The sequence below is a fragment of the Mustelus asterias genome, unplaced genomic scaffold (assembly GCF_964213995.1).
Source record: "Mustelus asterias unplaced genomic scaffold, sMusAst1.hap1.1 HAP1_SCAFFOLD_410, whole genome shotgun sequence".
Classification (NCBI taxonomy): Eukaryota; Metazoa; Chordata; class Chondrichthyes; order Carcharhiniformes; family Triakidae; genus Mustelus; species Mustelus asterias.
Window position 1 is genome coordinate 143215 of NW_027590365.1, and position 13630 is coordinate 156844.

The following is a 13630-nucleotide window of genomic DNA, read 5'->3' on the forward strand; positions in this document are numbered from 1 at the left end:
TGAGTAAAACTTTTTCATTCAGTAAACTTCTTTTTAAATTTCCTATCCAGAGAATTCTGCCTTTACCACAAAAAGGGCAGGGAACAGGCTACAGATGAATTAAAGAGAAACCATTTGTGTCCAGAACATTGTGAATATCCTTTTACTCTGGTTGTCTTTGATCCTCAAGTCATTTTCTGATTGTTTTAACCATGTTCTGTTTCATTAATAAACTTTGATCAGTAAAATATTTGATTGTTCTGGACTTTTCCTGATGAGATTGATGCACTTTGGAGAAAGTGGGTGAGAGGGGTTGGCAGGCTCTTTAACAGAAAGTGAGTCCCTCTAAGGTAATTGGCAAAGGAGCCAGAGGGGGAGATGAGATTTTATTTTATTGTTTGACACAGCGAGTTGTTCTGATCTGCCTGAAAGCAGATTCAATAGAATCTTTCCAAAGGTTAAAGACTTGAAAGGGAAGAATTTGCAGGGCTGTGGGGACAGATCAGAGTGGTAGGATGAATCAGAGAGTCCTTTCAAAGAGATAGCAGGGGCACGATGGGCTGAATGGACTCCTCCTGCAGCCTGTCAATCTCAGCCTCCTGCTTTTGTGCAGGTTAAAAGGGACAGATTTCAGTGCAGCTTCTTCCCTGTATCTGTATTTAAAGAGACAGGTTTCTCTTTAGCTCTGAGTGACAGATATAACAATTGGTTGGAGGCCCATTTCCCAGTCAGTCCTCCAGCACCTTCCTGTCTCTCTATTAGTGCGACGCCCATGGCAGTTTCCCAACTGGGGCACAGGCCCCATTATTCTCAGCTAAATTCAGCCCTCAGCTCCGTCGCCTGGCTGTCATTGACACTAGCAACAGAGAGACAGAAAGGTGTCCCAGGCTCAAATGGGAAATCAAAACTCGGGGCTTTAAATGAACTGTTAGGATTTCTGTAATGATCAACAATTTAAAAAAAAGAATTCTAAACCCAGTGAGTAAATTAAAGAATCACACGACAAAACTTCAAGTTTCTGGCGTTTATTCCAACAAACTGGAAGCAACAATGACTAAACACTTTTTTGAAGGGAACATTGCTCTTAAACTTAAAATTAAACTTTGCCCTTTTACTCTTAACACCATTAAATATCCCACTCAACCGTTATATTTTATTCTGCCTTGGAATGTTCACACTCTTTCTCCAAAAACCAGTCCAAAGTGATTCTTTACTCCTCAAGGGTTTATTTCCATTGTTTTCCTTTTCCAGTCGGGCAACCTTTAATCCCAGAACTGTCCTTCACAGTGATGGTTCTCCTGGACATTTTCCCACTAACACAAGCAAGGCGAATCTTCCAGCCTTGTTTCACAATCCTCAGGAATCTGTGACCAACATTCGACATCGGAGCAGATGTAGGTCATTTGGCCCTTTGAGTCTGCTCCACCATTTATTTAGGTCATGGCTGATCTGTTTGTGTGGAGTTTCACATTCTCGTTCTACACCCGATATTTTTGATGCCCTTATCCAACAAGAATTGGGATAAAGGCAAAATTCTGCTGTTGTTGGAATGTGAAACAGAAACAGAAAATGCTGGACAATCTCAGCAAGTCTGACAGCATCTGCAGAGAGAGAATAGAGACAACATTTTGAGTCAGGATGACCCTTTGTCAGAGCTGAAGACAAGGAAAATCGGACATAATTTATACTGTGAGGGTCAAGAATTGGGAAGCAATCTATTAAACCTCCTCTGAACCACTTTCAATGCATTTGTATCATTTCTTAAATAGGAGACAAAGCTGCACCCAGTATTCAAGATGCAGTCTCCGTAATGCCCTGTATAACTGAAGCATAGTAAGAAGTTAAATGGGATTATATTCATTGGAGTTTAGGAGGTTGAGGGGAGATCTGATAGAGACTTACAAGATAATGAACGGCTTAGATAGGATGGACGTAGGGAAGTTGTTTCCATTAGCAGGGGAGACTAGGACGCGGGGGCACAGCCTTAGAATAAAAGGGAGTCACTTTAGAACAGAGATGAGGAGAAATTTCTTCAGCCAGAGAGTGGTAGGTCTGTGGAATTCATTGCCACAGAGGGCTGTGGAGGCCGAGACGTTGAGCGTCTTCAAGACAGAAATTGATAAATTCTTGATTTCTCGAGGAATTAAGGGCTATGGGGAGAGCGCGGGTAAATGGAGTTGAAATCAACCATGATTGAATGGTGGAGTGGACTCGATGGGCCGAATGGCCTTACTTCCGCTCCTATGTCTTATGGTCTTAAACAACACAGGTTAAAGTCCAACAGGTTTATCTGGTAGCAAATAAACCTGTTGGACTTTAACCTGGTGTTGTTAAACTTCTTACTGTGTTTACCCCAGTCCAACGTCGGCATCTCCACATCATAACTAAAGCAGAACATCTTTACTCCTGTGTTCAATTTCTCTCATAATAAAGGATAGCATTCCATTTGTAAGAACTTTGATTTATTTGAACTAAGATTTATGGGGGTTCTCTTGTTTACAATAACCTCCCTCATCATAAATCACACCAGGTTCCAGTGTCTTAACCAAATGGCAAGAAAGAACACTTTAAATCGTGAATTCAGAAAGTTTATTAATCATTAAAAATGTAACAAGTCAGAAAGATAAAACAGAGTGTTGATTAACAGTGAATAGAGAAAGAATAGAAAAATGTTGAAAGCCCATCTTAGCCAATTCCCATAAATCTTCAATTATAAACTAAAATAGACATGAGTTTTCAGATGATTTGAAAAGAAATGAATTGTCTGCTGAAAGGGTTAACTTTTCTTCAGAACCTAAAGGGATGGGGAGTGAGCAGAAAAAAATTGGCACACAATAATACCACTTTACACAAGTAAAAAAATCAAAACAAACTCGATTGTAAACTTCAGCTCTTCATTTTTTTGTTATATTCCATAACCTAATTATTTTAATTTGATCAGTTTTTTTAGGGATAGATAACTTCTGTTCTTTATAAACTGCTTCACTCATTTTGTTGATTCTACATGGGCTTTGAGAATCAGAACCCAGACTTTATCATCCTTATCCTTTTTCCCCTTTTGCCACCACTCCCTCTGTTTTGCAGGAAGGTCGTAGGGATTCCAATCAGAACTAATCATTTTATCATAAAAGTGAAATACTGCGGATGCTGGAATCTGAAACAAAAACAGAAAATGCTGGAAAATCTCAGCAGGTCTGACAGTATCTGTGGAGAGAGAATAGAGTCAATGTTTAAAGTATGGATGACACTTCATAAGAGCGGTTATGAAGTGTCATCCAGACTCGAAACGTTGGCTGTATTCTCTAATAATTTTATCGATACGTTTCTTGTTCTTAGTTTCCAATTAGCAGGTAAGAGACCTGTCCAGTCCTCACTCGAGCTCTGATTTTTTCACTGGCCATGCTTGAGTCAGTTTATAACCATTAGAATCTACTCAGAAGTCTGCTTTTCAGTCCAGTGCTATTTGGAGTATACCGTTACTTCACCGACTAACGGGTCACAAGTCCCTCAAAGTTCTTATCACAAATTTGGGATAAAATAATTTAAACAATGCCTGAGAACGCTTTTTAACTTCTTAACCAACTATCTGCCACTGTTTGTTGATTGGTCAGACCTACTCTTCACAGATTCAGGAATCTCAGCCACTGAACACCAGCCGGTCCTGGAATAAGTTTAATTCTAACTCATTCTGAGTAAATATTCTCACCAGGTCCTCTGTTGGGCACTAAGCAGCTTTAATGGTCCGTGATTGCAGAAACTGAGCAGTCACAGGAATGTGGTCAAGATAGTCCAGTCCCATAATGCCTCACATTCAATCTGCAGTCCTTCAATTATAACAGAATATGTGGCTGTCTGTAGCTGCCTTGGCCACGATCAGCGCCAACACTGCCTTCCTGAACTGTTACAATGCCTGAGGTGTCAGTAAGCCCACAGTGCTGTTAGGGAGGGATTTCCAGCTACATATTCCAGACTTTCACTGGACTGTAGATGGATACCAGATTGACATATTCCATTCAACCACTCCCAAGGTGAGTTATTCCAATTCCTTTATTGTCCAGGACAATATATTCACAATATCATTAAAACAGGAATTAAACATTCCCATTTGGTTTCAGGTTCTAACATATTCTGTTAGTTTGTTCTTTATTGTCAATGTCAGGCTGGGGTTGTTTCCCTTGGAGCAAAGGAGGTTGAGGGGAGATTTGATAGAGGTGGACAAGATTCTGACAGGTTTAGATAAGGTGGACAAAGAAAAGCTGTTCCCATTAGCTGATGGGACAAGGACAAGGGGGACACAGATTTAAAGTTTCAGGTCAGAGATGTAGGGAGGGATGTGAGGAAGAAAATGTTGATGCAGCGAATGGTAATGACCTGGAACTCACTGCCTACGAGGGTGGAGGAAGTGGAGACAATAAACAATTACAAAGGGAATTGGATGGGCATTGGGGGAGTTTCAAACAGAAATGCTGACTAAATATCTCTGAACTTCCTCACACCCGGTCACTCTGTGATCCTTGTGAAATTTGAAACCAGGTATTCACAACAAGACTCAAAGAGCATCAGCCCACTGGAGGGAAAGTTGTGAGACCGGCCAGTCCAGCAGAAAGAAACCCTCTGACCCTCCCCATTGACCAACTGTGAGAATGAACAAAATGCAGTCCTGGATGTAATTGAGAGCAGAAACAATAACAGCAGAATCCAACCCCTGTGCACTTGTTGGTGCCTCAGCAGCTGTGATGAAATTCTGAACACTTTTTATACACTGAGCAGGTGGACAGTTTCTCCCCAGTGTAACCTCACTGATGTCTCAACAGGTGGGATAACTGAGTGAATTCCTTCCCACACTGAGAGCAGGTGAATGGTCTCTCCCCATGTGAATTCGCTGGTGTCTCTGCAGGTTGGATAACTGACTGAAACCCTTCCCACACTGAGAGCAAGTAAATGGCCTCTCCCCAGTGTGAACTCGCTGGTGTCTCCGCAGGTGGGATGACTGAGTGAATCTCTTCCCACACTGAGAGCAGGTGAACGGCCTCTCTCCAGTGTGAATTTGCTGGTGTTTCTGCTGGGTGGATAACTGACTGAAACTCTTCCCACACTGAGAGCAGGTAAATGGTCTCTCCCCAGTGTGAACTCGCTGGTGTCTCCGCAGGACGGATGACCGAGTGAATGTCTTCCCACACTGAGAGCAGGTGAATGGCCTCTCCCCGGTGTGAACGTGTTGGTGTGTCCGCAGGTTGGATGACCGAGTGAATCCCTTCCCACACTGAGAGCAGGTGAATGGCCTCTCCCCGGTGTGAATGTGCTGATGTGTCCACTGGTCGGATGACCGAGTGAATCTCTTCCCACAACGAGAGCAGATGAATGGCCTCTCCCTGGTGTGAACTCGCTGGTGTATCTGCAGGTTGGAAAACTGACTGAACCCCTTCCCACACCGAGAGCAGATAAACAGCCTCTCCCCAGTGTGAATTCGCTGGTGTCTCTGCAAAGTGGATAACACAGTGAATCCCTTTCCACACTGAGAGCAGGTGAACGGTCTCTCTCCGGTGTGAACTCGCTTGTGTGACTGCAGGCTGGGCAACAGAGCGAATCCCTCCCCACACTGAGAGCAGATGAATGGCCTCTCCCCAGTGTGGCTGCGCCGATGAGCATCCAGCAGAGAGGGGGCTCTGTATCTCTTCCCACAGTCCGCACATTTCCATGGTTTCTCCATGGTGCAGGTGTCCTTGCCTCTCCCTTGGGTGGCCAATCAGTTGACGCCTTGTCCACACACAGAACACGGGTACAGTCTCTCCCTGCTGTGAATGGTGTGATATTTATTCAGGCTGTGTAACTGGTTAAAGCTCTTTAGTCAGTGCACTGGAACACTCTCACTCGGGTGTGGCAGTGTGTTGCTGCTTTTCCACTCACTGAAGTCTTCAAATCCAAGTGGAAGCTTTAATCTGAAGCTCAGTGGCCAACTTCCGCATTGAGACGTCACAATGGAGCGCTGCCTGAATCAGCCAATAGGAATTACTCGGCTCCGCAGTGACGTGTCGGGGTTCCATGGCGCAGGCCCGGCTCGCGGACCCGGGAGCCCCACCCATTGTTCCCCTCCCCCTGCACCTCCTCCAGCCAAGGTTTCCAGGCAACCGGCTGGCGGCTCCGGCCAGAGCGAGAAGCCGCTCGGTGATCTCCCCCTCCCCCCTCTCTCTACGGCGGCTGCGGCTCCAAAAAGAGATCGAGAGCGACCGCTGGCGGCAGCGGCACTGCACCTGCTCCGGACAGCTCTGCTCAGCAGCGCTCTCTGCGCCTGCTCCGGACAGCTCAACTCAGCAGCGCTCTCTGCGCCTGCTCCGGACAGCTCGGCTCAGCAGCGCTCTCTGCGCCTGCTCCGGACAGCTCGGCTCAGCAGTGCTCTCTGCGCCTGCGTGCTGGGCTGCCAGCTGAGGGAGTGGGGGAGGGGACTTTGCAAAATCTCTTCCCATCATTTTCTTCCAAGTCCCGCAGTTTGATTTGAAACAGAACAGCTTCTGTTTGTAGCTTCACCACAGACTCAAACTTCACCACAGACTCAAACTTCACACACAGACTCAAACTTCACCACAGACTCAAACTTCACACACAGACTCAAACTTCACCACAGACTCAAACTTCACCACAGACTCAAACTTCACCACAGACTCAAACTTCACCACAGACTCAAACTTCACCACAGACTCAAACTTCACACACAGACTCCAACTTCACCACAGACTCAAACTTCACCACAGACTCAAACTTCACCACAGACTCAAACTTCACCACAGACTCAAACTTCACCACAGACTCAAACTTCACCACAGACTCAAACTTCACCACAGACTCCAACTTCACCAGACTCAAACTTCACACACAGACTCAAACTTCACACACAGACTCAAACTTCACCACAGACTCAAACTTCACCACAGACTCAAACTTCACCACAGACTCAAACTTCACACACAGACTCAAACTTCACACAGACTCCAACTTCACACACAGACTCCAACTTCACCACAGACTCAAACTTCACCACAGACTCAAACTTCACCACAGACTCAAACTTCACCACAGACTCAAACTTCACCACAGACTCAAACTTCACACACAGACTCAAACTTCACACACAGACTCAAACTTCACACACAGACTCAAACTTCACACACAGACTCCAACTTCACACACAGACTCAAACTTCACCACAGACTCAAACTTCACCACAGACTCAAACTTCACCACAGACTCAAACTTCACCACAGACTCAAACTTCACCACAGACTCAAACTTCACACAGACTCCAACTTCACACACAGACTCCAACTTCACCACAGACTCAAACTTCACCACAGACTCAAACTTCACCACAGACTCAAACTTCACCACAGACTCCAACTTCACACACAGACTCAAACTTCACCACAGACTCAAACTTCACACACAGACTCAAACTTCACCACAGACTCAAACTTCACCACACACTCAAACTTCACCACAGACTCAAACGTCACACACAGACTCAAACTTCACACACAGACTCAAACTTCACACACAGACTCAAACTTCATCCTCTGGACAACATCTGTGAGGAAAACACTTTCTTTCTCCCCCTGGGAAATACAGAGAAATTCTCTGGAACTGGAATTAGAGCCAAATATACTGAGGGGGGAAATGTTTGTGATTTTGTGGAACCTGTTTTTATTGTCTGAGCTTTTTAAAGTGTAATTTATCCTGTGATGTTAATTTTAGATTAATTTTTAAAAGTAACATTTTTTAAAAATGAAACATTGTCTTTATTTTATTCCATTGTGATTTGTGGGAATTTATTTATTATAAGGTGACCATGAGGATCGCAACAACATTGATATGTCTGGTGTTGTTATATGGTGCATATGATGTAGAGATGCTGGTGTTGGACTGGGGTGGGCCCAGTAAGAAGTCTCACAACACCTGGTTAAAGTCCAACAGGTTTATTTGGAATCACGAGCTTTCAGAGCGCTGCTCCTTCTCACCTGATGAAGGGGCAGTGCTCTGAAAGCTTGTGATTCCAAATAAACCTGTTGGACTTTAACCTGGTGTTGTGAGACTTCTTACTATATGGTGCATATTAGGTACATTATTTATGGATTTTGTTTAATTCCAGAATCGTATTGTAACTACTCTGTATATTTTCCAGTCAAAGAGTCAGCAGAGCACAAGATAAATCAATTCAGCAGCTTGAGTCCGTGCCAAGTCTCTGTCGGGGAATCCACTCAGTGCCATTTTTCCTCCATATCCCTGTTCCCCAGTACGTTTCATTCCTTCAAGTGCCCGACCAATTTTATTTTGAAATCACTGGTCGTCTCCACTTCCACCACTCTCATCGTCAGTGAGTTCCAGAACATGATTGCTTGCTCCCCAAGTCAAGTTCTTCCGCACCCATCTGTATCTCTAATCATGTAATAGAGTTCTGAATATTGCATACATTTTTAGTTCACTAAATATGCAATTTTTTTATATGCTTAGACACAAGCCTGTGTGAAGATTTCAGGAATATGTGTCCTGTACATGAAACAGTCAGCACGGATCTGTCGATTAGGATGAATCAGCACCCTCAGGACAATGTCTATTTCAGGTCCAGCAAAGTGAGACTGGAGGGAGAGTGTTTGGGATGGAGATTTACACATTTTCAAGAATGAGAGGAAAGAATGTTCCACAGGAACGAGAATTGTCTGTTCTGAGTTTTTATCCTGTACTGACAGCATTGATTTTTGTGAATTTCTTTCACAGGCTATTAGAAGGGGAGAATTTACAGACACAAATCTCAACAAACATGACGTTAGGATCTGACAGAGTCACCCAATTATTCAGGATCTGAATACCATTGGCATTTGAAACTAGAATGGAAAATGTTTGTTCCTTCAAACTGTTTAAACATCAGTGTGACTGGAAAATCACTGAGACACATCCACTCGAGTGAGAGTATTCCAGTGAACTGACTGTGGAAAGAGCTTTAACCAGTTACACAGCCTGGAAAAGATCGAAGGATTCACAGTGAGGAGAGACCATGTACGTGTTATCTATGGGATCAAACCTTCATCTGAACCTGAAGATGTACAAAGACACTCAGACCATAGAAATGTAGGGACTGTGGGAAGGGATTCAATTGTCCCTCGAAGCTGGAATCCCTTCGATGCAGCCACACTGTGGAGACACCGTTCACCTGCTCTGAGTTTGGAAGGGGATTTTGTGATTCATCCACCCTGAGGAATCACCAGCGACTTCACATCAGGGAGAGGCCATTCACCTGCTCTGAGTGTGGGAAGAAATTCAGCGATTCGTCTGCCCTGCTGACACACCAGCGGGTTCACAATGGGGAGAGACCATTCACCTGTTGTGTGTGTGGAAAGGGATTCACTCAGTCATCTACCCTGCAGAACCACCAGCGATTTCACACGGGTGAGGGACTGTCCCCCTGCTCAGAGCGTGGGAAGGGATTCACTCACTCATCCCTCCCGCTGACACACCAACGCATTCACGCTGGGCCGAGGCCATTCATCTGCTCCGAGTGTGGGAAGGGATTCACTCAATTATCGAGTCTGCTGAGACACAAACGATTACACACTGGGGAAAGGCCATTCATCTGATGTGTGTGTGGGAAGTGACTCAGTCAATCATCCAGTCTGCTGGAATACTGAGGCTCCTCCCCCAATAAGAAACCTGTTCAATGCTCTGACTGTGGGAGCTGCTTTAAAACCTGAGCCTACCTGAGGGTCGACCAGCGCATTCACACTGAGGAGACCCCGTTCAGGCACTCTCACTGTGCAAAGAGGGTTAGAACATCATCTGACCTACTGAAACATCAGGGAATTCACACTGGGGAGAGACCCTGATAATTCCCACTCACTTTCAGCATTTCTCATAAAACCTACCAGATTGGAAGCTTCTGCCTGAAATTTTATTTTCCCTCAGTTTCCAAACTGAGACCATTCACCTGCTCAGTGTGTGGGAAAGGATTCACTTGTTCACCCAAGCTGCTGAGACACCATGGCAGTCACACCCATTAGTGATCTTTCGGATGCTCTGACTGTGGCTGTTAATTATATCAATAGAGGTTAAGTTTATTCAGATGGAGGGCACTGATTCGATAGTTATAATGAGCAGGTAAAAAGTGGGACTCACTAATATAGCTTGGAGTCAGAGTTGAACCTGTAATGTTTGATTCTGTGAACAAATCTAGACCAAATAAAGATTGACTCCACCCCAAGGCTGTCAGGATTACAACATGGTAACAGAAAATGCTTGTCTAATGGTGAAGGTTGGAAACTAAAAGAAAGTATATTTCAGACGGAAGCTTCCAATCCCAGCAGCTTTTGTGAGAAATGACTGAAAGGCAGTGGGAATTGTCAGGGTCTGATTACCTGCTGATGTTCTCGGAGTCTGAACCTTACAACCAGTGGAAGAATGAAGTGGCGATGTGGACACGGGTTACATCCCGATCAAGGAGGAAACAAGATCTGGCCTTGGCATTGTCACTTCCTAACACAAGGAAAATCAGCAACAAAGCATTTTCTGATCAGCCAAACTGCAAGTTGATACCTGCACTGGCACGGATGATTCATGTAAAGAATTCACTTCAGGTGGTTGGAGGGTAGAATCCCTGTCAATTGGTCTATGGGAGAAATCCCTAATTCCCCTCTGTGCCGGGCGATCGCCCTCCTGCTTTAAAGGGATACAATTAGTTCCACTTTCAGTCATCAATTATCTGATTGTTCCATGAAAAGAATTGCTCGAAGCAACAAATTATTGGAGAAACCAGAAGAGGGTTTCTTCATGTGTAACGTTTGGACTGAAGAAGAAAAAACATCTTTTCCTTCGACTTGTTTTGAAACACTGTTTGTGTGAATCTTTGCGATCCCGGTCAGGACTGTTAACGTTTGCAGAGAAATTCGAACACCCAGTGATTAACTGAAAGAATTACATCACAAGATTCCACATTGTTAAACAAAAACAAACTTTACAGTATGTTTAAATAAAATTTAAAAAGACAACACTACAAATTGAATAGTACAGTCGATAAAGATTTATGATATAAATCTAGTTCCATTTTTTTACCTCACCCCAAGAGTTTCTTTATACTCAGCACACTGCTGGGTTCCATGTCCAGGAATTCAGTCCACTGAAGATGGAAATTACTGCTTGCAGTCTTTTCTGAAACTTTTCTTTTTACAATAATTATAATCCAAAGTTCCTCCTGCAAGAGGAGAGTCCTCATTGCTGTTCATTTGTGAATTTTCAAGTTCTATTTTGAAAACAGTCTGTACAGAGTTCACATTTTGAAATTTATTTTCTTTCACGTTTGCAGTTCCTCCATTGTTTAAATCCAGAGAGAATATTCCACTCAATTCCACATTGAAATGTCTTCTTCTTGCTCAGTTGTAGCTGCAGCTTCATTTTTAATTTCATTTCCCAGACTCAAACATTCTGGATTCTCTTTTGGAGAGAGCAAGGTCAAAATAGCTTCTGTTTGTGTCAACAACTCGTTCCTTCACTGGTCAAAATCTTCTTCTGCCATTTTAAGAATGTTGTTAAAATGCATTTTATTTTCTAGCAAAACTGTTTGATGTTCCTGTTTGGAAAATCTGGGATCTTGGGCTTCAGAAATTGAGGAATTGTAACAAAAGCAGGGAGGTTATTCTGATAGTTTCTAAAGCTCTGGTGAGGCCACAACAGAACACTGAGCCCAGCTCAGGTTACTGCTCTTTAGGAAGGTTGGGAGGCTCCAGCAGAAAGAAACCCTCCAACCCTCCCATTTCACCAACTGTCAGAATGAACATGGTTGAGTCCTGGTTATGATTAACATGATGTGGAGATGCCGGCATTGGACTGGAGTAAGCACAGTGAGAAGTCTCACAACACCAGGTTAAAGTCCAAACTTTAACCTGGTGTTGTGAGACTTCTTACTGTGATTAACAGCAGCAATAACAGCACAATCCACCCGCTGTAATCACTTGTGAACTCGCTGATGTGTCTTCAGGATGGATGACCGAGTGAACCCCTTTCCACACACAGAGCAGGGGAACGGCCTCTCCCCAGTGTGGATTCGCTGGTGTGTCCGCAGGTGGGATAACCGAGTGAACCCCTTTCCACACAAAGATCAGGTGAACGGTTTCTCCCCTGTGTGAATTTGTTGATGTGTTTGCAGATTGGATAACTGCGTGAATGCTTTCCCACACTCAGAGCAGGGGAATGGCCTCTCCTTGGTGTGAACTCGCTGATGTCTCAGCAGGGCAGATGAATGAAAGAATCTCTTCCCACAGTCAGAACACGTGAACGGTTTCTCACCTGTGTGAATTCGCTGGTGTGTCTGCAGGATGGATAACCGAGAGAATTCCTCTCCACATTGACAGCAGGTGAATAGCTTCTCCCTACTGTGAACTCGCTGGTGAGTTTTCAAGATGGAAAACTGAGTAAATCCCTTCCCTCAATTGGAGCAGGTGAATGGCCTCTCCCCAGTGTGAACTCGCTGGTGTGTCCGCAGGGTAGATGAATAAATGAATCCCTTCCCACACTCAGAACAGGTGAACGGCCTCTCACTAGCACGAAATCGCTGGTGCATCGGCAGTTTATAGGACCGAGTGAATCCCTTCCCACACTGAGAGCAGGTGAACGGCCTCTCCCCAGTGTGAACTCGCTGGTGTACCAGGAGGTGGGAGGACCACGAGAATCCCTTTCCACAAACAGAACAGGTGAATGGCTTGTTTCCAGTGTGAATTTCCTGGTGTTCTAACAGGTTGGAGGAGCGAGAGAATCCTTTCCCACACACAGAGCAGGTGAAGGGCCTCTCTCCTGTGTGAACCCGCTGGTGTGTGTGCAGGTCAGATGAATTAGTAAATCCCTTCCCACACTTAGAGCAGGTGAACGGTCTCTCCCCAGTGTGACTGCGTCGATGAATTTCCAGCTCGGATGGGGATCTGAATCCTTTCCCACAGTCCCCGCATTTCCATGGTTTCCCCGTGGTGCAGGCGTCCACTGATTTATCCACTCTGCTGAAACACCAGCGCACACACACTGGAGAAAGGCCATTCACCTGCCCTGAGTGTGGGAAGGGATTCACTCAGTCAGCCAACCTGCAGAGGCACCAGCAAATTCACACTGGGGAGAGGCCATTCACCTGTTCCCAGTGCGGGAAAGGATTCATCGAGTTATCCAATCTGCTGAGACACCAGCCAGTTCACGAGTAACTACCACGATTTGGTTTTGCTGTTAACCACATCCATGTTCACTGGGATCTGGGTGTTTTTCTTCCTCCTCTACCCATTGTACTTGGAATCACCACAAAGCTGCTTCACCATCTCCTCCTGTCAGTCACCATTCCTCTCCCAATCCCACTGTATTTCTGTCTCTGTCCACCACATCTTTCCATCTGGTCTTAGACATTCCTCCTCTCCTTCTTCCTGACAGTCCCATGTCCATCACTCCCCTCACCACATTTCCTCCCTCACTCTCCATAACAGATGTCCAGACCATTTCAATCTCTTCTCCACTACATAGAAAGATAAAAACTAGAAGCAGGAGTAGGCCATTCGGCCCTTCGATCCTGCTGCGCCATTCATTATGATCATGGTTGATCATCGAATTCAATATCCTGATCCCTTTAGTCCCAAGAGCTATA

The 13630-nt window shown here is 44.7% G+C and overlaps 1 protein-coding gene across 1 annotated transcript in view; it reads right to left on the minus strand.

The window, feature by feature from the left end:
• Window positions 1-4786: 4786 nt before the first annotated feature.
• Window positions 4787-13630, minus strand: part of LOC144486602 (uncharacterized) — a gene marked incomplete at its 5' end in the record, with an annotated part of 70233 nt that continues 61389 nt past the window's right edge. Inside the window, 3 exon segments of the mRNA XM_078204650.1 lie at window positions 4787-5513; window positions 12042-12358; window positions 12443-12768. Of these exon segments, the coding sequence (XP_078060776.1) occupies window positions 4787-5513; window positions 12042-12358; window positions 12443-12768 (1370 nt within the window).